The 26,198-nt window shown below is 36.1% G+C and overlaps 1 protein-coding gene across 2 annotated transcripts in view; it reads left to right on the top strand.

Moving 5' to 3' along the window:
* Nucleotides 1-23,452, top strand: part of GPD2 (glycerol-3-phosphate dehydrogenase 2) — a 145,761-nt gene extending 122,309 nt beyond the window's left edge. For both annotated transcript variants that reach the window (XM_080668528.1, XM_080668527.1), the window contains exons 10-17: nt 6,082-6,216; nt 6,463-6,638; nt 7,238-7,369; nt 8,273-8,431; nt 16,281-16,393; nt 16,484-16,562; nt 16,745-16,843; nt 20,079-23,452. In XM_080668528.1, coding sequence (XP_080524654.1) covers nt 6,082-6,216; nt 6,463-6,638; nt 7,238-7,369; nt 8,273-8,431; nt 16,281-16,393; nt 16,484-16,562; nt 16,745-16,843; nt 20,079-20,204 — 1,019 coding nt within the window. In that variant the 3' untranslated portion in view covers nt 20,205-23,452. The remainder of the gene's footprint in view (nt 1-6,081; nt 6,217-6,462; nt 6,639-7,237; nt 7,370-8,272; nt 8,432-16,280; nt 16,394-16,483; nt 16,563-16,744; nt 16,844-20,078) is intronic.
* Nucleotides 23,453-26,198: the final 2,746 nt, after the last annotated feature.

Here is a 26,198-nt window from a genome sequence, read left to right as displayed (position 1 = left end):
ACTTGTCTTGCCAAGTTTTTAAGAGTAAAAATATTAATTATAATTTGAAAAATCACATAGTATTTAGTCTTTTCAACCAGCTGTGAACAATGTCTGTGCAAACTTTACTATTTCTGTGGTATTTTATTCCTTATATGTTATATATACTAAAACCTGAATTAGTTGTTTATCAGCATTGTAATAATACTTCTTAGACATGATGGTAGGAAAATTTTATTTTCTAACTGCCCTTTAGAAAATATTGCCAAGGACTTATATGCACTCTGGAGGTACTCTGGAGGTACTTGTGTTTTTTTTGTTTTGTTTTTTTTACATCTGGGCAGTTGACACGTAAAAATCAACGAGGTGCCATCTGGGTAAGCCACTCTAAAAAAGTGGTGTTTAATGAGGCTTTTTTTCAATGTTAATAGTAGTGTTATTTCCTGTCATCTTGTTTAAAGTGTTCATTTATTTTGAAAGGGAATATACAATTATTTAAATATAGCCCGGCCGGCTTGGCTCAGTGGTCGAGCATCAACCTATGAACTGGGAGGTCACAGTTCAATTCCCAGTCAGGGCACATGCCTGGGTAGTGGGCTCAATCCCCAGTGTGGCATGCAGGAGGCAGCTGATCAATGATTCTCTCTTATTATTGATGTTTCTATCTCTCTTCCTTTCTGAAATTAATAAAAATATTTAAATATATATATAGTCATTAGAAATTTTATATAAAACCTAGCATATTGGCTCAGAGGTCCAAATATTCTTGTTTTTTGATTTGGTAATGCCAGCACTTCTTGTTTGATATAGAAAGTTCAGAGAATGTTTTAATATGCCACTTATTGATCACTATATTTGACCCCCCACTTAATATTTATTGATCATATTTACATGAGAACTATACATATTATACAATGATACAATATATAAAGTCTTAAGAAATAGTAGAATTGACATTGCTAAAGACTCAACATGGTGAGGGATAGGAGGCAGTAATGAAATCTTGTTTAGCTATCCTGGCAGTATGAGAACCAGAAAAATCAAGATGAATCTTTGAGCTCTGAAGCATTACCACCTTGAGCTGAGTTATTTGCTTCACACATTGTACCAGTGAGAGTTAAAGTAGGTGATGTTCACTACCTACTCTTGGCTATAACCTGAGTGACAGAACTGATATCCAGGTAAGAACTTGAGGGTAGGAGTACTAAACTGAGTAAAATTACTTTTTTTTTTTTGATTTTGTGAGATTAGTAAGAGAGGAGGATAGTCTGAAATGGTAAATATGGAACATGTTATGACAGTAAAATTATTTGGGTGAAAGGAGAGCAATTACAGCAAATTGTATTCTCATGAGCGAAGGAAGTACAGTCAAATTTCACAGAAAAGTTGCTCCATTGGAGATGTGGGTGAGGGGGCCATGTTGCCAGTCACCAGCTTGATGAAGGACAAATCTAGATCTACTACTTGGCAGCTTTTACTCTAGAGCTGTGCAATATCATAGCCACATGTAGCTAGGTAAATTAAAGTTAGTTAAGATACAATTTCAAATACAATTGGAAATTCAGTTCACATGAACCACATTTCAAGTGGCTGGTGAATTGGACAGTATAGGTGTGGAACACTCAGCATTGCAGAAAAGTCTGTAGGGCAGTGTCACTGCAGAATCTGGAAGGATGTATGTATACCTTTAGAGAAGGCAATAGTTTATTACAGTCATGGAATTTGTGTTTTTTTGTTCTACAAAATAATGTATTATTTTGTAAAAGAAGAACTATGAATATAAGAATGCTCAAGAGGTGGTTAATTTAGTGACTCCTCAGTATCTAAAGTGCATGTTTCTTATTTCTCTTCACTCTGCCATTCTCCAAGTTGGGTTCATCCTGGGGCTGTTTCCCTCATGGTTCAACATGGCTGCAGTAGTTCCAGGCAATACTAAAAGATTCTCTACGCGGTCGGTATACTGCATTGGAATTTCTTTTTTTCAGAGAACTTTAGTTAGTGATTGTTTAACAGTGTACAAGGTTTCCACTGTGGGTGAATACTGTGGGAAAATATTACTGTGGGTGACAACGAGAGAAAGCTGTTAGTTCAGTTAGTTGCTGTTTTTTATACAAGTGGTTAGAATTTATGTTTCATGTGTTTAGCAATGCTCTGTCCCATGGACATAGGTTATACTCGAGGGCTGACTTGTCATTACTTAAATTTGGGTGGTGAAGAGATACAAGCACTTTATTCTTCAGCAGTAAATAGCTGAAGAATAATCCATAAAAATCATTAAACCTCAAGGCTGAGAGAAAACTGGTAGGGAGATAGCCTGATCCAACCACCCTCTGGTTGAATAATATAAAAATTCTACAGGCTATGAAGACTGATTCATATTTTAAATATGATTTAAAATTCGATTAGCCTTTTAAAATAAATTTAATGGTAAAATTTATCTGATATAATTCTTAGGCTAAGAAAGGAATGTTAAGATATCAAGCAAAAAAAAAAAGAAAGTTCCTAATACATTATGAATTCTTTCTGGTAGTGTTTTCCTTTATTGAGTGTCAGTTTCAAGAGTAGGATTAAGAATGGTATCAGTATGCCTAATGCTTTAGTTAATGTTCCTCTATGAATGAAAAATGTTTTAGTTCTCTCTTTTTCTTTCAGATAACTCAATTTCATAGAAGTATTTTTCTTCCTGTTATACCAGAAAAGGGAAAGCATTTGCTACCAAAATTATTTGCATATGCTTCAGATTTACTCTAGAAAGTCTAATTTTCCATGAAATAATTTTAGAATCAGTCAGAGGGCTTTAAGAGTTGAAACCAAATTCCTGGTCAGCGTGGATACCTAAGGAATGTCACAGACACACTCTGCAGACTTTGTGGTGACCACAGTGACGTTCTAAGTGGTTGGCTAAGTTTTATTTTTAACTCAGGGTGATTTGAACTCTAGTGGAAAATAGTGGTAATTTCCTAGTTGGACTTTTTGTAAAGATTAAAACATTACATACTTTATGTGATATTTTAAAAGACTTTTGTGGAACCCTGTGAAGCAAAAATCAACCCCTATTCCATGTGAGCCATTAGGCTTAAACCTATGAAAGAGAATGCACACATCGGAGGGGCAGGTCGAGGACTGAAACCCCAGCATCGAGACTCCCTGGTGGGCTCATGTTGAGAAGCCTGGACGCCTGAGGCTTTCCTCACCAGATTATGTTTCTTCTTCCTTTGTTTCAGATACAGTGTTTGGATATGGGTTTGATTAGCCACCCCTGTAGAAGTATATGGGCACCTCTTCTTGCAGCATACCATCATGTCAAGAGTGTGGCCCTTAAGGAGCCATATTAAAATATGCTACATTTAACTTAGTTCCAATATAACTTTTTTAAAAAATATGTTTTTATTGATTTTTAGAGAGTTAAACACTTATCTCCCCATTCTTCCCTACCCCTCTCTCTGGTGACCACTATTTTACTTTCTGTTTCCATGAATTTGACTACTCTAGGTACATTATATAAATGGTGTCATAATATTTATCCTTTTGTGCCTGGTTTACTTTACTTAGCATTATGTTCATCCATGCTATATTGTGTTTTGGAATTTCCCTTTCAAAGCTGAATAATAATCCATTGCATATACTAGTATATAATATATTTTATTTATCCATTGATCTGTTTGTGGACACTTGGTTTGTTTCCACATTTTGGCCATTATGAATGATGTTTCCATGAATTGAATTTTCTCTGCTTTTTATTCTTTTCGTTATGAACCTAGAAGTGTAATTGCTAGGTCATCTGGTAATTCTAACTTTTTTGAGGAACTGCCATGCTTTTACCCATAGTAGCTGCATCATTTTACCTTCCCATCTAAAATACACAAGATATCCCAATTGCTCCACATCCTTCCCAACATGTGTTATTTTCTGTGTTTTTTTTAAATAAATTTTTTTATAATAGCTATCCTAATGGGTATGAAGTTGTGTATCATTATGGTTTTCATTTATATTTTCCTAATGATTAGTGATATTGAGCATCTTTTTATGTGCTTATTGGCCATCTGTACACCTTCTTTGGATAAATATTTATTCAAATCTTTTGTCCACCATTCAACCGAGTTGTTTGTTTTTTAGTTATTGAGTTTTAGGAGTTCTTGTATAGCCTAGATATTAACCCTTTTTCAGATATATGATTTGAAAAAATTTTCTCCCATTACATGGCTTGCTTTTTCATTCTGTTGCTAATGTCTTTTTTAATGTATTATTTTAATTTTTAAAATAATTCTTTATTGTTGAAAGTATTACATATGCCCCATTTCCCTCCCTTCACCCCCACCAGATAATGTCTTTTGATGTACAGACATTTTTAATTTTGATGAAGCCCATTTTATCTATTTTTTCTTGTGTAGCAAGTGCCTTTGGTGTCATATGCAAAAAATCATTGCCAAATTCAATGTCATGAATCTTTCCCCCTGTATTTTCTTCTTTTCTTCTAAATGTTTTATAGTTTTAGCTCTTGTGTATAGGTCTTTGATCCATTTTGAGTTAATTTTTGTGTACAGTGGAAAGTAAGGGCACAACTTTTTTTTTTTTTTTTTTTCATGTGGATATCCAGTTTTTCCATTTTCTTGATGTTTTTAAGACTATATACAGTCAGTTTTTATCACTATGGGTAATGGCTGGGAGTAAGATGAAGAATGACCGGAGTCATGGTTGAAGCAAAATTGTATTTCTTTATTATCCAGGAATGGATTAACTAGTTTAACCAAAGTAAGTGCAACAGAACCAGGTAAGCAATTGCCTCCCACCTCTCCAGAGTCTGCATCGTTAGGCAGCTGTTGAACTGGTGCGCATGTTAGTTCCTTGATGTGGAGAATGGAGAGGAAAGAAGCTCAGCCAACTCTGAAGCTGATCTGGATAAAGAAGAGTAGATTCTGAAAGCTCTGCCTTTAGGTTTTGCCCTTTCTCTGATGGTGTTCCAGAACCACAACTAGGCTACTCTTTTTTAGCATTTTTATGTCAGTAATGTGTGCTATGCAAATGCTGTCCAATTTTGTTTTTATATCATCAGTTTTTGGTATTGAGGGGTAATCTGTTTTGGTAGAGATAGTAAGAAAAGTTTCATAGTATCTTGACTTTTCAAAGAGTTTCCAAACACTATAACACAAGTATTGTGTACCTATATTGGGAGGAGACATATCTATTTTTGTGGCAGTTATAAAGATAATGGAATGAAAAAAGAAAAAAAAGTAGAGTGGAAATTGTCAGCAGTTGAGAGACCGTGATTCAATGGGTAAGAATGTGCTGCTCTATCATTTATAAGATGTTTGCTTTGGGCAAGTTGGTTTAACTTTTCCAATCTTTTTTTTTTTCATCTGTACAGTGAGAATAATAATAACCAATGCTATGGGGCTTTGTGAGGTTAAGTGAGATAAAATGTGTATGCCAAGTGCTTTGACAAGGCTAGGCTGGCTGGAAATGCTCAATTAAGGATCTGTGTCTTCCCTGAGAAGAGATAGCAAGACATATTCTAGGAAAAATACAACAAGTCATAAGTCTTATTAGTTTGTTTCTATTTTGTTTCTGCCTTTTTTTTTGTTGTTCTTTTTAACTACTTCAAATTATCCCAGCTGAAGCTTGCTAGCATTTGTTTCTTTTGTTTCCTCTTTTCAAATTTTTTTCCATGAAGATTATCTTTGTAATAAAATAAATTGATTTTTTTTCTTGTACTTATCTACTCAGATTTTATATTTAAGGACTTTCTCTCCCCCACTCCCCCATTTTTAATTGATTTCAGAGAGGAAGGGAGAGGAGAGATAGAAACATACATAATGAGAGAGAATCATTGATTGGCTGCCTCCTACATGCCCCCTACTGGGGATCGAGCCCACAACTAGGGCATGTGCCCTTGACCGGAATCGAACCCTGGACCCTTCATTCTGGACTCTTCAGTCCGCAAGCTCTGTGCACTGAGTCAACCAGTTAGGGCTTTCTCTCCCTTTTGAAGTGCATATTCATGTGTTCCTTTTGCTGTACTCTTTTCTGCTGATTAACTATTTCATAGTTTTGTTGCAATGTCTCTGAGTAATCCTCTTACCCCTTGTCATTGATTCTTCCCAGTGAGGAGAGGGGATGTACTGGCAGCGTGGAGCGGTATTCGTCCCCTTGTGACAGATCCTAAGTCTGCAAACACTCAGTCCATCTCCCGGAATCATGTTGTGGATATCAGTGAGAGCGGCCTCATCACAATAGCAGGTATGGGCATTACCTTGTTATGTGGAAAGCTTTAGAGAAGACCTTGTGTTCAGTGGTCACACTGGCACCTCTTTGAACTATAATCAACAGGCTTTCTTTTTTTTATGATTCTGAGTAAAGTATAACATCACTTTGCCATATTTTTTACAAACAACAGGTGGATTTGTTATTCATATGTTGATAAATGATTAAGTATAAAAAATAAGGGGTAGTAACCTAATGAATTATTTACTAACTTGCTTGTAGGGGGAAAGTGGACAACCTATCGCTCTATGGCAGAAGATACCATAAATGCTGCTGTCAAGGCTCATAATTTGAAAGCAGGTCCAAGTAGAACAGTTGGGCTTTTTCTTCAAGGGGGCAGAGATTGGAGCCCCACACTCTACATTAGGCTTGTCCAGGATTATGGACTTGAAAGTGAGGTGGGTGTGTATTGCTATATCATCTTACTCTTTACCTGCCTACTAGTAATCTCACTATTACCAGTAGCAGAATCAGCAACCGTGTGGCCTCCCTTTTTAGAATCTCCTCTTGCGGGGTTCATTTCTGTCTGTGTACTGTGGATGTGAATTAATGGAGAAAAGGAAAAAAAAAAGAGGGGCTTATTTGCTTTAATGGCCTAAAAAACCAAAACAAAACAACAAAAAAACAATGAACATTTTAGTTTCTCTTTTAAAATCTAGGGTTTGTTTGCTTGGTTCCTAGCAGACAGGACATCCTAAATTCTTTCTGTCATGAACATCAGGGGAGCTATTCTTTAGAAGTGATATTGGGAGCAGAATGAAGCTGAAGCTCCATCAGTCACTGATACAGTGATACATGTGTAGTAGAGTTCATGCTGGCCTAAGCATTTGGGGCCCAAGTGGTTTCCTCCCACAAAAATCAAAATCTAATACTTTCCTAGAACTATTAGTTACAGGCTGGAGAAAGCTGACAAGATAAGCTTGTAGTTTTTCTTTCTTTTTGCTTTGCACCTACAAGTATTGATATTCAAAGTCCTAATGCAGTTTTGTTTCCTTAGGTGGCACAGCATCTTGCCTCCACCTATGGGGACAAGGCCTTTGAGGTGGCCAAAATGGCAAGTGTGACTGGAAAAAGGTGGCCCATTGTTGGAGTGCGGCTGGTGTCAGAATTTCCATACATTGAAGCAGAGGTATGTGAATGGCCATATGGGAATCTGCATGGGGTGCCATTCATCTGTTTGTTTTTCATCTTTTAAAACAATTAAAATATGGCTAAGTTTTAATGCACATATGTGAGCCAAAACCTGAAGTAAAGTGTCTGCTCAGCCTAGATATTTTTCATTTATACATTTTTATTTTAACTCTAAATTGGTATTGATAATGGTAACCATGATAGTAGAAAATAAAGGATTTCTTTCTCCTCCAAGAGCTATCCTAAGTCTTGTTAATTCACAGTTGTTTGCCTTTTTGTGAATTTGCAACTCTTGTACCACTCATGTGCTACCTGATGACATATCTTGATTTGACACTTCTCAAAGATTTATGCTTTGTTTTTCATCAAGGTTTCACACTTTATGAAACAGAGACCATGCTTTATATTTACTTATAATTCACTTCACCTTAAAACCTGGGTATCCAGTAAGCATGCGCTTAGTGATGGAAGGCAGGGCTTCTGTCTTTTGGTTACTCGGAGACTGAAATCTTGGGACAGCTTAAAGAGATGAGACCATAACTTTTTGATACTTGTTCTTTGCCTACTCAGCTATGTAAATTAGCATCCATATTATGTATAAGCAAAGAAGTACGTGATTACTGTGGACAGTAAATGAGAAGTAAGGCAGTTTGCATGTTTGTGGCAGGTTCTATTCAGAAAGAAGGCATTAACTCTTGACCAATTTGTCCCAGTTTCCAAAACTCCTTTGGCAGGCTGATGGGCAACTTGTATGATGTCACTATTTGTCCCATGCCTGCCACAGAACCAGTGTTTATAAAGAAAAATGTCACTTTTCCTAAGCATGATTATTTTCAGTAAAGTTTTATTTCCTCTTTTAAAAAAAGCCTAAACCTCTAATTTTACTTTAATTCAAAATCAGGTGAAATATGGGATTAAGGAGTATGCCTGCACCGCAGTGGATATGATTTCACGTCGCACTCGCCTCGCTTTTCTAAATGTCCAGGCAGCAGAGGAAGCACTACCCAGGATTGTTGAGCTGATGGGCAGAGAACTGAATTGGAATGATTCTAAAAAACAGGTATTATATAGAAGTCTTTAAAATTATAGTAACCATTATAAACATGCAATGTCGTGATCTGTTAGTAGAGGCTAGCATAGTTTTTGTGGTGACTTTAGATTTCTTGCCAGTTCCTATGAGTGTGTGTGTGTGTGTGTGTGTGTGTGTTTTATATTTCCAAGTCTTAGGAAACTGGAAAGATGTTCTTGTACCAAAATGTGTTGGTTGTTTCTGGAAAAACCCTGTAGAAAAATGCTATCAAATTCATGGTCATAATTCCTGAAAAAAAAAAAAAATAGCATAATGATTGTGGGTAGACCTTTTTCTGGTTTTCACTGAAAACATTCTTAGAATGTAATCCACAGTGAAATCCATACTCCTGCGAATTTTCCTTTGGTAGGAAACCTATTTCCATCAGTTTTACTGCTTGACCATCAAATGCATATTGATTTGTGTCATTTGAAATATTATATTTACACCCAAATTAGAAAAAGAAAGCCAATGATACCCAGATGCTGGGCTTATTGTAATAAACAGAAGATCTTTATTTTTTTTTAACCCAACTATTATGATATGCAAAGTCACTTTCATGTATTCATTCAAAAAATACTTCCTGTACTCACTGGTTTACTTCTTTCCCTCCTAATTTTTCTTGAACCCATTTCATTTAGGGAATTTTGCTGCCACTTTGTTGTAGTAACTCTAGTCACACTCACCAATAACCTCTAGCTTGCTCAATATACTTGTCAATGTTCCATCCTCCTTTTACTCAACTAAATAGTGGCATCAGCACACTTGATTCCTCCTTGAGCTACTATTTGGAACACCACCTATCTTAGTCTACTCAGGCTGCGATAATAGAATGCTGGTACTACAGACTGGGTGGTTTCAACAACAGGCATTTATTTCTCTCAAGTCTGGAGGCTAGAACTCTGAGATCACGGTGCTAGCATGTCTGGGTTCTGGTGAGAACCCTCTTCCTGGCTTTCAAACAGCTGTCTTCTTGCTGTGTCCTCACATGGAGGAGAAAGAAAGGGAGAGGGGGACCCTACTCTCCAGATGCATTTAAACCTAATCACCTCGCAAAAAGCTCCATCTCCGAATACCATTACATTGAACGTTAGTGCTTCAGCGTACAGATTTGGTTGATTAGGCCTAAAGCTTGATACCATAACCTGATCTAAATCCATTAGCAAATCTCATCATATTTATCTTCAAGTCATGGCTTGAACTCAACTATTTACTTATTTACTTATTTATTTATTTATTTATTTATTTAGATCTTTATTGTTGAAAGTATTATGTTATGTCCCCTTTTTTTCTCCATTGACCACATCTAGCCTATCCCTGTTGACCCTTTCTTAACACATTTAACTGCTCACCCTGATTCAGCATCTCTTACATGGATTGTTGTAATAGTTTCCCTCCCCTAAACCAGGGTCCCTACTTTCACAACTTCAGTGATTCTATTAAAACATAAGCCAGATCATTGGATATGTCAGTCTGAAGTTCAGAGGGAACAGTTGAGTTGGTATGTTAGCCATCAGACTGAATGAGATCAGGGAGTTCATGTGGTTAGACCAGCAAGTAGTCCAAAGACTCAGCCCAAGGCACTCCATAATTTAGAAGATGGAGAGAAAAGGAAGAATCTGGGAGAAAAAAAGGAAGTTATAGCTAGTGAGTTTGGAGAAAGTGTGAGAAGCCTCAGGAGAGAGCTGTGACCAGAAGGGAAGGAAGTATTTTAAGAAGAGGGAAGGAATCTGCTGTATCAAATGCCGCTGATAGGTTTAGTAAGATGAGGACTGACAAAGAACAAATCATTTGCTAAAACTTCTTTCTTTTACACACAGTAAAGCCAAAGTCATGACAGTGGTTTACAAGGCCTTTGTGATTTGGCCACCACCTTTCTGATCCCTGGTCTTCCTTTCTATTATTCACTCCCCTTCAACCCATAGGTCAAGTTGCTTTTCTTCATTCACATTCTGCAGATGCCTCTGCTTGGAATGCTCTTCCCTGGATATCCTTACAGCCTTCTCCCTCACTTCCTACTGGTCTCTACTCCAGAGACCTTCCTTAACTGGGCATAATAAAAGAGCTCCTTCTCCCATTTGAATGACGTTTTCTACTCCATTTTCTACTTTATTTTTCTCTTTAGCATCTATTCCCATTTGACACAGGATGTATTTAGTTGTTTATTTGTTGTCTGCATTTCCTCCAGGAAATAAGCTCCCAAAGGGGAAAACATAATCTGTTTTGTTTCTGTACACTCAGGGCCCAGCATATATAGGGGGCCCCAAATAAATATGTATTGAATCAGTGCATGAACATTATTGAGCATCCATGTCATCTGTGTAAGAAAGGATTGGGCATAGATTCTGTCCTTAAATTTTTCTCATTGTGGTGTAGATTCCCAAAGATGGTTACATATCAGTCACCTGGGAATGTAGGGGAAAGGGCAGAGTTCGAGGGTTGTCTTTAGTCCATCAGAGTCAGGGTCTTCAGGGGTGAAACTATGGCCCTCCATTTAAAACTTCTCTTATAATTTGAATGCATTGTATGTAGTATGCTGCTGGTGGAATTCACCAGTTGAAGGAGCTCCTTAAATCTGACCACAACTCTATCAGGCATAAACCTTTACCCCCATTTTATAGTTGAGGAAATAGGCTTAGGGAGTAAGTCCCAGTCAGAGTTCATACAACAGCAGTAAGTTGTGCAACTGGGATTGAAAGCAGTATTCTGATCCTAGAACATAAGCTTTTCCCACCTGCCCTGTTGCCTCTGCTTTGGTGGGACTGGTTTATAGCTCTTCCTGTTTGGAGTTTTGATTTGATCAATTAAAGCTATATATGGAGGCAAAACAGAATGAAACTCACTCCTGTGCTACTGCCAATCATTTTTAGCATATAGAAGGACTGAGGATAATGTGTTCCTGTAAAAATTATGGTTGGAATGATTTGAATATGCAGGAAGATATTTTGTGCCAGGAATTCAGGCTGTAGGAGGTAGAAAGGAGGAAGAAATTTCTGTAAACTGGTGTGTTCGGCCCTCCCGAGGAAACTAGATTTAACTTCAGTTCAAATTTTATGAGCAGATTTATGTACTCAGGAATATTCTCCCATCCCCCTCAACAAAGAAACAGAAATAAAAGATCTAAAGTTATTACTCAGTATCCGAGACATTGGAGTGTTAATGAGGTCTGTGGACAGTCTGGGGAGAACAAAGGAGAAGGGGGAAAAAAGAATTAAAGGTTAGAAAGCTGGACTTCTGAGAAAAGGTTAAAAGCATTGGGATTATTTAACCTGCAAAAGTGAAAGAGGAACAAGGTGATAAATAACCCTCTGTAGATGAATTGTGCTTGTTTTTACCAGTCAATACTTAATGAGTGACTTGTATGCTGAGCATTATACCAAATATTTTAGGAGAATAATAAATAGCTCATAGTTTCAAGGACCTTGAAATCCAATTGAGTAGTTATAACACATGTGTACCTCAGAAATGTGTGTATGTTTTCCAAAATGTAGAGAAATATTTAGAGAACTGTCATTCAAGACCAAATTCAACCCACTTGGAAGAACCAGTTAGGGAGGAAGGCATTATCTAAGGGCAGTGGGAATCGAGAGAGGAGTTGCTGGGCATATTTAAAAAATAGAACACTGCCAAATTGTGTCCCACAGGGTATAAATAATATAAGTCAAAAGATGACTACATCGTCAAAGGAGTGGAAAATTATAAGTTAAACAAATGAAATCATTTTCTTCAATGTAGGTGATTTGGTGCCTTTAAAATGCTTATGTGCACTGTCAGTCTCTGAAAAGGAACTTATTCAGAGAAAGACTCGACTCTCATGTTTTGGAAGAGCTGGGGAAAAGGAGACTAGGAAGTATTTTGGGAAATGCCCCCATAGGATTTGGTAAGGAGGTTTTATAACTTTCAGACAAAGCATGCCTTTCATTGAGAGACTTTAAAGAGAAGACCACTTAAATAGGTTGAGGGTCGCACACAAAAAATTCTTTCAAAATTCTTTCAAAATTGATTTCAATGGGGAAGAAGCCAGTGAAGAAATGAAGTGACTGAAAAAAAGCAAGCTGATAAGCAGCAAATTTAAAACATATGGAAGATAAGTGCTTAAGAATGAAAGGGTATCTGGGAATGATATGGATGTATATAAATAGTGTCAGGGATTGGCTGACTGTTGGAAAAAAAATGCTAAGGAAAAAAAAAACACCCCACAAGAAACAACTTTTACAAATGGAAAAGGAAGCCAGTGAGGCCTAACCTAGATGATTGTTTGATGAGACTGGCACCATATTCTTCAATGCTGGAGAAAAGGGAGAACTTTTCAACTTATAGTTTAATACCAAATTGTTTTTCTTTTTTTCTTTTTGGTCAAGGAGAATGATTTTCAGTGTGAAAAGAGAAAAATAAATATTGGTAAAAGGAAATAGATATTTAAATAGAAGCTTGCTCTAAATGAATTTGTATGCCAACCCAGAAAGATTATACCTCAGGCCACTCACAGAATTTGCAGATGGAATTTATTTAACCACTGTTGAGATTTCAAATATTGTGGCAAATAGAAACAGAACCAGAAGACAAAAGATGGGCAAATGTAGCACCAAATTCCAAAAAGGGAGAAGAGAGAAAAATATAGTTTGTAACTTATAAACTGGTGATCTTAGCATTATTCTTAGAAAGTTTTCTAGATTATGGCATTTTAAGTTTATTTTATTGATTTAACAAGAAGTATAGTGATCATTGGAAGCTAGTAAGGAATTATTTAGGAAAAAAATCATTTCAGATATCTCATTTTCTTTTCATAAAGATTAGCAAGATTATTAGATCAAGGAAATGTTATAGAAATGATGTATTTGAATTCCTTAAAGCATTCTGCGAAGCCCCATGTGATATCTTTGTAATCAAATGATCACTGTTTGTCTCAAGAGGTCTCTGAGGATTCTGTCCTTGGTTTGACCTAGTCTACCTTGCTTCAAGTGCTGAGATTACACTGTTGATGGCATGCATCTTTGGCACACCAATAATAAGAACTGGAGGGAGAGTGAATGTTTAATGACAAATGGAAGCAAGGGGTGAAATTTCTTTAAGTATAATTAGAGATAAATGGCAAACCTTGCAACACGTAGAAACACGACTCCATTCGTTCATGATAGATTTGACAAGGCTTACCAGTAACACATGCAAAAATGAAATATGGTTTCTGTTATCTGTGAATGCATAGCAGTTAACAGTAAATCATGGCTGCTCCCAAATGCAATTGTAATCCTAAGCTGCATTAATAGGAATCTTATCTCTAGATTGATGAAGCTAGTAGTTACTCCTTCCTAGGTACTTGCTAATACCAAGCAAATTGGAGCAATTACAAAGAGATGGGTTTAATCTTAACATAAAACTTTTAAGCAGTTGGAACCATCCTTATATGGGCTACTTTCAGTGGTATTGAGTTATCACCCTACTGTGAGAAATTTTTAAATGGAGAACTCCTGCTTCCATTTTTGGAATGTTACAAAGAAAGTGTGAGGCTAGGGAGATGCATTGGGTGAATTCTAGGGAAAAATCACTTCCAACTTTGAAATTCCATGATTCCTTGCTTGATGGTGTATGAATAAATAACATGGGCAATGAAGGGAGATGAATTAAAGAGCTTGTTCTTGGAGGGAAGCATCAGAGAAGCTATTTCCAGGGAAATGAATCTTGAATGAGTTTTACAGAATGTGACCTGGTAAAATCGGTGCAATGGAGATATGTTGTTTTTTATAACTGGTGGATTTTCTTGTCTGAAGAGAGTAATCTGTCAATGAAGAATGCCTTTTGTAACTTCACATACAAGTCCTATATATACCTTATATATCATGTGTGTGTGTGTGATTTCAGATAGATCATATATGGTATATTTTGATAATATATAGTATATATTAGCTGAGAATATTTTAGCATTTCTAATTTTATGTATACTATAGTTGTTTTGACTTTTTCTATAATATATAGTATGTATTTATTTTATTTATATGTTTATATTAAATATATATTTATATTATATAATATTTCTCCTAAGAGAAAATAAAGTAGGAAGGGAATAATCTCAGAAAAATAGTTTGTCTTCCCCTCTCCAAGAAAAGGCACTTGTCATCTGTTCCTTTGATGGGGAGCCTGGGGAATTTAAGACTTGCATTAGTCTTGCATTAGTGAGCTTTCTCTAGATTGTGCTCTATAACAAACAACTGCAAAATTTTATTAGCTTACAATGGCAAGCATTTACTTTTCACTCATATTACATGAAGGCTGCATGTTAGCTGCTGTGGCTCTTTTCTATATGCCAGATTATCTTCAGGTGTCTCTGATTTATTCCCTTGTCATGGCAGAGAAACCAGAGAGGCAAAGTTGTGCAGATGCTTTTAAGTTTTTACTCAAAAGTAGCCTATGTCATACCTATTCATGTTCTGTTGGCCAAAGTTAATCATCTGTCCAAGCTCACATCAATAGGTTAAGAAGTATACTTATGGCAAGGGGAGGGAGGTTGGTGTGTATATATAATATATATAAGTAAAAGGGAGGAAAGAGATATTTGTGAATAATATACAGTACAATAGAGTCATTTTGAAAGTTCTTTGATGAGAGATAGACATGAAAACTAATAATGACTGCCCGGCCAGTATGCTCAGTGGTTGAGCATGAACCTATGAACCAAGAGATCATGGTTCAATTCCCAGTCAGGGCACAGGCCTGTGTTGCAGACCCGATCCCCAGTAGGAGGCATATGGGAAGCAGCTGATCAATGATTCTCTCTTATCATTGATGTTTCTATCTCTCCCTTTTCCTTCCTCTCTGAAATCAATTGTGTGTGTTTGTGTGATTTTTTTTTTTTTTTTTTTTTTTTTAAAGAATGACAATGTTGTCAGCAATAGTATCAACTGAGTTCGGAACATTTGAGAAAACAGGTAGAACTAGTCAGGATAGCTTGTTTCTTCTCATTACTCAGTAACTTTCACCCAATTATCAGAATCCTAGTGACAGAATTTCAGAATAGCTAGTCTCATGTTGTCTGTCTGGGTATATTGCACACTACATTATAAGTAGTTGTTTAAATCCTATATATCTTCTTTGCTTCTAATTGCTTTTTTTTTTTTTAACCAAAACCACAGAATTTGGTCCTGTAGATTTTGCTAGTGGAAGAGTATTCTGCGTTAAAAGGAAACAAAGTAATAAAACATGCAACAACATGAATGAATCTTAGAATCATTATGCTGTGGAAGCAGTCAAACGCAAAATACTACCTGCTATATGAGCCCTTTTATATGAAACTAGAGGCCTGGTGCACAAAATTTGTGCATGGGTAGGGACCCTAGGCCTGGCTGGCAATCAGGGCTGATTGGGGCCTTCCTTCCCACAGCTGCTGGCTGCAGGCTGCCGGCTGGGGCCTTCCTTCATTCTGTGCCTCCCCCTGGTGGTCAGCGCATGTCATAGTGAACAGTTGAACTCCTGGTCGGTCAAACTCCCGAGGACACAATTTAGCCTTTTATTATATAGGATTCTAGAAAAGGCAAAACTTGTGACAAAAAACAAACAGATGAGTGGCTGCCTGGGGAAGAGATGAACTGCAAATGGGCAGAAGGAAGCTTTTTAGGGTGATAGAAGTGTTCTATATCCTGATAATGGTAGAGTATACATCAAACTATGTACCTGAAATAGGTGGATTTTGTTGAATATAAATTATACTTCAATAAGTCTGGAAGAAATAAAAATGTGCTGGTCAGATAAGTGAGGATGAGCTAGCTTCTTTTTAGAACACCAAAAGAAAAAAAAATCAATACATTTTACTATAAATCTTTGAAATTTGTGTGTGTCTGTATTTTAGGAAGAACTTGAAACAGCTAAGAAGTTTCTGTATTTCGAAATGGGTTATAAATCTCGATCAGAACAGTTAACAGATAACTCTGAAATTAGCCTGCTGCCTTCAGACATTGACAGGTACTTCTAATAAGTTTCTTTCTCTCTCTCATTTTTTTTTTTTTTTACCTACATAAGTATATTATTCCATTATTCAACATTGTATTCCAGGTACAAGAAGAGATTTCATAAGTTTGATACAGACCAAAAGGGCTTTATTACCACTGTTGATGTTCAGCGTGCATTAGAGGTAATATTTTTTTGACTCAATATCTTGGATAGCAAAAGAATGCAAAGATTATATTAGATATTTTTTCCTTATCTAGGTATTTCTATGGGTAATATTTCTCTTTTAATTTTTGAAAAGTTGGTAACATTATTAAAAGGATTTGCACAATTTTTAGTTAATCTTTATTTTTTGGTTTAACATAGAGTATCAATATCCAAATGGATGAAAACACACTACATGAAATTCTGAATGAAGTAGATTTGAACAAAAATGGACAAGTTGAACTCAATGAATTTTTGCAGGTGAGTTGTACTGAAAGGAAACAAATGTATTCATGTTTGTTTTTTTTTTTTAATCTTTTGGTTGTTAATGGTTGCGCCAGAATAGAGTTTGATGGCCACACAGTTGTCACTTCATTCTGAAAAGAAGAAATCTTGAAGCCAGCAAAGGTTGATATGTCTGCCTTCAAGGATGCATGTACCACATTCTTTTTCCTTTTTGTAAGACATGTTCTGTTATATTGGGCAATTTAGATTAAATTTAAGTTAATTATGGCTTAAAGGGGGTGAATAAGAAGTATGCTTTTTAAAGAAGTATGCCATGGAATACCACTGTCGGACCATTCTTTGCCTGCTTCAAGGGGCTACTAACACAACATTTCTAATGTGGAAAGTAATTTTTTAAGGAAAAGTTTTAAAAATCATTGTTGCATTTATTTCAGAATCATATTCACTTGAGATCCTGAAATGTAATTATTATATTCTTACATTATAAAGAACCTGAAAAACAAAAGAAAGGGAACATGCATTCTGGGGTCAAGACCATATAATTCAAGCATTTCTATATTTACTTACTCGAGGCTCAATTCTTTAATTGTAACCATGAAGGAAATACATTTTGCTACTTTAACTTCAAACTGGATGCTGCACATCATTCCTTAAGAGAGAGAAATTCAACAAACCCATACGTTATTGTGGCTGTCCATAGGACTCCAATAAAATGAAGTATGTATTGGTTTCCAAGCAGCCAGGTTTTTTTCTGTAGTGCTTCTTGGGCAGGTATTTCAAATGAATGCCAGGTCTTGCTTGCACCATGGCAATGATGAATGCTGAACATGAAATAAATTAATGCTGGGGATTTTGGTCAATGTCAGCCCTTTCTTCACTGTGTCAAGTTAAACAAACAAGATCAAGGCAAAGGAAATGGTAATTGTCTCTCTGGAGATGAGCTGCAGATAAGAGCATTGTTGAATCTAAATGCAGAAAATTTTCACAGGTTGTGTCCAGCATTACAAAAAAGGATGTTTAGTTCTTTAGCTTACCGGTTAACTAAGTTCACATTTTGAATTGAGGTTAAAATTTGTGCTTGGCAATTAGAAATCATTTAATACATTTTTGTCTAGTTTGTTTTTAGAATATTTTATGGTTTGTCTCAGTATTTTAGAAAACTTTAAAGCAGTGGTTCTCAACCTTTTTAATGCCGCGACCCTTTAATACAGTTCCTCATGTTGTGGTGACCCCCAACCATAAAATTATTTTCGTTGCTACTTCATAACTGTAATTTTGCTACTGTTAGTGAATCATAATGTAAATATCTGTGTTTTCCGATGGTCTTAGGCTCTACAGCAGCGGTTCTCGGGTTGAGAACCGCTAGCAGGGTCGCCTAAGACCTTCGGAAAACACAGATATTTACGATTCATAACAGAAGCAAAATTACAGTTATGAAGTAGCAAGGAAAATAATTTTATGATTGGGGTCACAACATGAGGAACTGTATTAAAGGGTTGCGGTATTAAAAAGGTTGAGAACCACTGCTTTAAAGAAATAGTTTATGTTTCATTTCATGTGTTGTAAATAAGCAATAGTACTTAAGGTTGGAAGACCTAGGGTTTTAGAAGCAATAAGAATCTAATTTTATGGATATACTCTCTGGTCTGAGTTTTGAGTAATTTTTTGAATGCAATAGAGTTAAATACATATGAAGTAATTTAAACCATCTGTGGGTTTTCTTGCACAGTTTTTAAAAATTGAGTATTTCTTATTTTTTTTGTCCAATTCTTAATGAAAGAGACTCTTCATGCCTCTACTAAGTACAAATAGAGTCTAATTTTCAACTTAAAAAATGCTGATCATATTTCTCATGAAATATATTCACACCCAAATGTGTTTTTTTTCCTCCTTATAATATGGTTTCAAGATACATGTAATGTTTAAAGAAATTTTGAATTTTTAAAGGATGGTACATCATATAATGTTTATGGATAAATAAAAAGCTCCAGTCAGTTCTATCAGATTTGTTAGCTCTGATAAACTTTGAAGGTCTTCATGCACTCAGAGACAAAACAATAGACAATGAATTGTTCTGTATTTAGATGTCAGCATTCTTTATGTTACGTCATTTGTCATATGTAAAGTATGTTGTCAGGGTTGTTTTTTTTTATACAATTTTTTCCCCCTCGGGATTGAGTCCATGTTTACCTCATTAAACACCCTTGTCAGTATAGATTTGGTTTCTCAATAATCCCCACTGGAAGGATCACTACAGGTAGCACATGGTTGCTTGCCTTTATTTTTAGGTTTGGGCTCTAATGTCGCTTCTGCATGTAGGAGTCAATCTCTAATAGGCAATAGCTTGTGAAGCAGCTTTTAGTAAGGTCAGGAAATTCTGATCCTGTACCTTGGCACATGCCTCTGACTCTTCTTCAGAGCCATTTAAAGAAATGTATCTCTGTAAGCTAAAAACTATAACCCTAAAAAATATTCGAGTGAATGGCTAACTCAGTTCTCTTTTGAATAAATAAATAAAAGATTGAGGAAGTGATACTAGGAAAAGCAAATAGTTAAAATCACATAAACTTGAAAAGGAAAAAAAACCCCACGCTCATAATGGTGAAGTGCCTTCAAGATTAAAGGCCTTTGCCCACTGACTGCATGTAATTTCAAGACTAATTCTGATTTTATCTATTGGATAAAAATGAATTAGCTAAAATCTGGGCTGTGAAGTGCTTTTAATTCTTAAGGTAGATCTCTGGGTCCATTTTCAAGTACTTAAATGTAAATTACTTTATCAAGTCTTTAAGAATTTGGATTTAGGGGAATTGAAGTTGTCAAGTACAGTAACATTAAAAAAAGAGTAGTTAAATATAGACCATGGTTTGTCTTTGTTCAATCCCTGAGATTCATTTTTAAGATTTTAAAATGGAACTCAAGATCCAATATTTGAGTTGCTCAAAAAAAATATGCACCCTGAGCACATTAAAGGCCAAAAAAAAAAAATGACATATTCTATTTTCATTTGAAGGCAGGTGATTTTGCTAGATGGGTGTAGTTTTTACAGCAGTGATAAAATACCTGCCCGTGCCCCCATTTCTGAAATATTCAAAAATTGTCCTCTTTCGATTTGAGCTGGAGGACCTGCGATGGCTTTTGATGGAGCACTTAATGACCTCTGCCTACAGCAAAGGTGACCATTAAAACACTGTGAAGGAGGGAGTGAGCCAGTCTGCCTTCTGAATCTGTTGCATGTTTTCTCTTTAAGCTGATGAGTGCTATTCAGAAAGGAAGGGTGTCTGGAAGCCGGCTGGCGATCCTACTGAAAACGGCAGAAGAGAACCTGGAAGGAAGGGTTCCCATTCCAGTGGACAGAAGTTGTGGAGGACTGTGAGTGTGAGCAGTGACGCCTCAGCCAACACACATAGGAACAACAAATCATCATGTAACAACAGTTACGAAATACAACACTCCAAAATAGCGGATATGGATAGCGGCTTTTTTAAAAAAAAAAAACACTGGGAAACATTCCAAAGCTTTAGGATGTTGATGTATATCCCTTCTTTGTATTTGCCATTCACTCTAGCTTCTAAAATGTGTATTTTATCCCTTTTCCTCATTTATGATGCACCCTGCCTTAATGTTTTGTACCCATTTTGTGACCGATTAGACTGGACATGCTCTCTTTTTGTGTATGTGTTCATTTATTCTAATTCAATTCTAGAGGCAGAATGCTTTGGCTGAAATCGAAAAAAAGAAGCTGGAGGAATTTTGTAACATACACAAAGCTTGATGTTAAGCTTGTAGATCGTATTTGTTCTTAAAAGAAATGGAGCTGAGAGTGGCCTATTAAGAGAAGACCTCTCAGCCACTCCTTCCTCCAGCTTGTCTGCCTTCCCTCTCCAAACCATCACACAATTTTCTATGCAGAGTGCGACTGGCAAAGCTGGAGAGGGAAGGGAACATTTAGATCTGGTTACAGGAGCAAGTCTGAAAGAGAAACTCTGAGAGCTTCCAGAATCACAGGTATAAGATAAGGATAGCATTGACATTTCTGGGAGTTACAGTGATAGTTTCATCTCAGCAATTCGTTGTGGGTTTGTTTTTTTTTTTTTCCTCCCTCAGTCACTGCTGGTTTTTCTTTGACTATAATAGTTGCCAGGAAGATTCTTGCTTTTTTAACTTTCAAAACCGGCATTTCAGTGGTAAGTTAGATGTAATGGGATGAGACTGAATTTCTCAAATCTTTACAGGAGTAATTAATACATTTAAAGGTTAAAAACCTGTGTTTATTAAAGAACCACATATGATAGCACAATTTTTAATCCCCACATCCTAAATGTTAGAGCGTGTGACATTGTCAGACATGAACTGTTTTGCTTGGTTTACTGCATCCATTTGGGGGAGTATTTGTAAACAGACAGCAACGAGGATAGAAATAGCCCTTCGGTAACTTTATAATTATTTGTAAAAAGGCACAACACTCAAGGTCCTTTTGGTTACCGAAAGCCTCTCTCATTCTGTATTCAGTGGAAGAGTTCTCAACCAACCAAAAAGCAAAAGAAAAATATAAAACCACACAAATATACACTCACACACATTCCCCCAGCACACATACACACACACAGAGACACAAAACAAACAAAAATCCAATCTGTATTGCATTTCACAAATAATGAATTGAATTTAAAGGGCTATTTTGGTAGGCTTTTGCAATATTTTGTTGGCATTTTAGCCAGTCACCTGAATATTTATTTTTTGTGCTTCCTCTTGTGAAGTTAACTACCTATTTTTTGTGTCTCCAGATCAGGTTGTGTATGTGAAATCTAACCCTTTATTTAATGTCAGGTTTTCACTGCACACACTTAAAGTCTTAGTTTTTATAAACTGGTACATGGAACGCTTTTGTACAGTTATTTCTGTAGACTATCTTTATGCATCTTTCGAGTGGAGTCTGAGCCTGGATGTCATAGTATAAACACTGGAAATTCACTCAGTTAAGCACCCATCCTCACTTCTGAAACAGTTAAGGTAGAATCTTAACTCCTTTTGTTTTTAAAGGATGTTTTAGACTTGCCACTTCGAAAGGAAAACCTAAAACAGAGCGAGGGATGCTCCAAGGTACCACTGTGAAGTTTTTCTTTCAAGGTGTGATTTTTTTTTTTTTTATACTGGCTATTTTATTTTTTTAAATAATGGAAGCTTGTGGCTTTGTAATTTAGTATTTTTCTATCAAGACAATACATTTCACTGTTTGGAATCCAGTGACACTTAACAGACAGAAGAGATGTCCTGTCAAACATTACAGGTGATGTACCACATTATTGTACACTTGTGTTCTCTGTCTTTCTCTTTTTCTAGTTAGAGATGATAAGAATGACTTGTATCCTCCCTGAATCCATTACAGTAGGGACCCGGCTTAAGACCTGACTGGCCTGGGCAGAGCTGTGTTTGTAACACACGCCTTGTTTGTGCACGCTTTGCTCTGAGTGAAGTTCCTTTAAGGACAAAGAAAAGCACACTTTTCTTCTTTTGAGCATATTTGCTTTTGCTTAAAATCTGCTAATTCTAAAACATACGCTCCTTCATCGATCCCAGAGACTCATCTTGGAAACGAGCTGGTTCCAAGTCTTTACTGTGAATAAAGCACCCCCACATTTTGGTGTAAGTTCTTAATTAAACCTGTACAGCTTCTTCACCTGATTTCAGAAATGAAGCAAGAAATAGGGGGATAAGCCCCTGCAAAACCTATGCCAAGTGCAAAAGAGTTTTTTGCCCTTTTTATATAAATGTGATGTAGATGATGCTGTGAGGGTAGGGGTGGGAGTGGGGTGTGCAGAGATTGTCTTTTATCAATCAAGTAATTTCTTTCAAGAGCCATTAAGGGGATTCAGGTGAAGGAAACCCCATCTGTGGTGGAGACCTGGATGCTCCTTTAAATAGCTTGACCACAGTCATACAGGAGTGATCATGCTGGATTATTTGTTAAGCCAGCATTGTCTGCCTCATATCCATTATGCTGTTTGCAAAATTCTTGCTTTTAATCAATTTATACTGAGTGTAACTTTAAGGTTTCTACAATTAAATGCATGCTCCCTATTCTGCTTTAGTTTCTAGCTTCATTTTGTCTTTTTTAAATTATGTAGACTTCTCTTTTGTACAATGAAAATTTCACTCTGACTTTTACTAAACATACTGTCAGAATGATCATTGATTTTATTCCCTTTTTTATGTATTTGTATTTTGGCCTATGAATGTAATAATATTGATGTCAGTGACACTATAACTTGCACTGTTTTGCATTATGTCAGCCCTTTTTAGGGAGTAAAAAAGCCCTACTGTGTTTTTAAAGAAGATCAAGTATAAGCCCAGTACTGAAGTAGAGACACATACTGCATGTTTTCATGGCTCTTTTATGTATCGTGTTGGGTTATTGTTCTAGATTGGACTGTTAAATACTATGTTTGAGGCTGGGTTGTCATTTTTATAACTGTCTTGGTGTTTTATCGCCATTATTTATTACTTTTGATATACGGAATGAGCTGCATGCATTTATAGAGCAATAAGAGGATGTATTTAATGTGCCTTGTTTTTAACGGAATAAGAACTGAAAGCATGAATCAATAAAACTGATTAAAATGGTCCATTTGCTGGCATTTTGATGTTACTTGCAGTCAGAGAAATAACTTTGATTACTGTTCAAGTTTTTTTAAAAAAGTTTGAAAATATGTTTACAAACTATGTTTTTAATGGCACTTACACATTAATTCTTTTAGCTTGAAATTTCATAATTTGATCTCAAAAGTAAATCTCTGCATAGACAGATGTAATTTTTTGAGACTGCCAGGATTATTTGTATTAATTTGTTGCTGCATCCTTTAGGGCATGACTTCTGGATTTGTGCAATCCTATTCTAAAATTACATTCATCCTATTACAACTAACAGCTGAATTCTTTTTTTTCCTTTCTTTTTTTTTTTTTTTTTTGTCTCCAAGAGCCTTTCAGCCTGAGGGTTCCCAGGCACACTGATGAATTTTATCATAACTAAAATCAATAGAAATGAATGGGAAAGATTACATAATCCATTTTGATCATCTCACATGTCAAGTTAGTACAGGCTTGCCAAGTGTTGATAAATGCTCCGACAGAAAAAATGCTATATATTTTCATTGTCGGTAAATCAGTAAAGCTGTTATCAGTTTTAACACAAGTTTTACAATGCCCATGTTATTTTATAGGTTTTAATTTACACACGTATGTGGAGCATACCATACGCTCCTTTTGAGGTTTAGATGCACTGCCCCCTGGTTTTTGGTGCTCAAAGCATGTGTGAGCTTCTGAAGTTTCTTTGGAATTGCATAGAATACCCAAAGCTATAGCCCCCCAAGACAGACTGGTAACAATGAACTGTTTGTTCAGTGCCTGGAAAAAAATACATAGCAGCTCGAAACATAGTTCATTGATCTAGCTTATCAAATTTTATAGCACTTTAAAATTTGTCAACATAAAATTTGTCAAAGTGGATTACTTCAGTTTTTGAAATGTATATACAATTTCTGACAATCAAAGGAAAATGGATACTAACATTGATATTTGCAAATCTTTGTCAACACCACATTATCATGGGTGTTAGATTCCACCTGATGACATTTGACTTATGAAGGAGGCACAACAGAAGTTTTAAATTGATACGGCACCCTTCTAATGAGAGGACTTCTTATAGGAGATGGAGTTGATGAGCCTTTTGTGCCTGCACTTTGTATTTTAGGCCTCTAATTAGCTACCAAACTTGTGAAATACATGCACATAACACGATATATGTGAGCCATGATGACACCAGGATAGTCCTGCAGATCCTGCACAAAGAAGGTTGTGGGCCCTTTGCAAAAAGCAATAATTATCTTTGCATTTTGTTAAATATTTGACCCAGAATAATAAAATTTACATGATCTAAGCAAAACTGCTTTAGCAAAATGATCAAGGCCATCTTTGTTCTCCACATTTGGCATTAAATTGCATTGCTTAGCACACCCTCCCAGCAGTCCCGTTAGTTACCTGCATTCGTACTGGAGTTGCTTGAAACTGAAAGCTGAGGTATGTATCTTAGAGTTGTAGATAGCATATCATGTTTCAGTGGAAGAGATGGGAGGATCGAATCTCAGAGTGCCCACCTGGGATGTTAGGGCATGGCACATCACATGGTACAACTGGTTCCACCAGCTTCTGAGCCATTCAAGCCCACTCTTTTGTGTCTTAAGCAGAGTATCTGCTCTCATTTTCCAGGTATAGTGACTCCCATAGAGTTCAAGTTCACTTCTTCAGTGGGGGCTGCTAGCTTTCCTTCAGTGTGGTGTCTCAAGGAGTTAGGAGGTGTCAACATTTTTTTTTCTCTTTTCTTTTTGGTCCTGATACTTAGAAAAAAATAGTTTTGGTTAGGGAGAATCTTGAATTGGAGGCTGTTTTAAACTTATACTGTAAAACGGGGTCTAACTTTTTTGTGACTTTAAAAAATCCAATGTAGGTATATCTGATTTTGCTTTAAAAGCTACCTTCCCGTGTCTGTCTAAGCAATCTGAATGTAATGAGATCGGATCAACATATCACTTTTCTTTAACCTGACCTTAATACCCTCTGCTAAGTGAGCAGTTCCCTCTCACAACCTCTTTCCTTCAAAGGTCTCAGAGTAAATAGCTGCTGCTTCTCCCTTCTAATTTGTTGCTTGTTAGATTTTCTCTCCTTTACTTAAAATCAATTGTTTTATTTTTCATCTCCCTCATTAATTGGTTTACAATTCATTCTTATGCATGCAGAGTTTTCTCTAAGTTAAGAAGCTGTAAATCTTAGATCCATTGAAATGACAGTGAGAAATATTTCATTTTATCCCATGAATCACTTGCCATCCTTATTGTAGAAAAATGGCAAAATTATGGTATACCATGTTTTCATAAATTACTCTGCCCCACCCCTCCACCTTCCAGTTCATTGCATTATTTGTTTGGAAAAACTGCAAGAGTCAGAATCCAGACACTTGTGGTAAACAATTCTGATTTTACAGCAGGCTAATCAAAATTTCATAACATCACAAATGAATTCCTCTGGAACCATGAGGAATTTAATTCATGTACAAATAGATCATCTATTTTATAACTCAAAAATAGCTTGATATTAAAGTATATTCTGTGATTTGCTAGTATAACAAAAGGGGAAGAGTGTCGAGTTCCTTAAATAATATATATAATTTTCAATGGGTTTCATATGCCAAATTAGTCATTTATATCTCAAAGGTGTGTGCTTTGCACTATGTGTTTGAACAGTATTAAAAAATCATGGCTTCTTCCAAAAAGGACAAATCATAGGTTTGCATTTCACATATGACCTAGAATGAATA

The sequence above is a fragment of the Plecotus auritus genome (genome assembly GCF_963455305.1).
Source record: "Plecotus auritus genome assembly, chromosome: 5".
In the NCBI taxonomy this organism is placed as follows: Eukaryota; Metazoa; Chordata; class Mammalia; order Chiroptera; family Vespertilionidae; genus Plecotus; species Plecotus auritus.
This window is presented reverse-complemented; position numbering and strand designations above follow the sequence as displayed.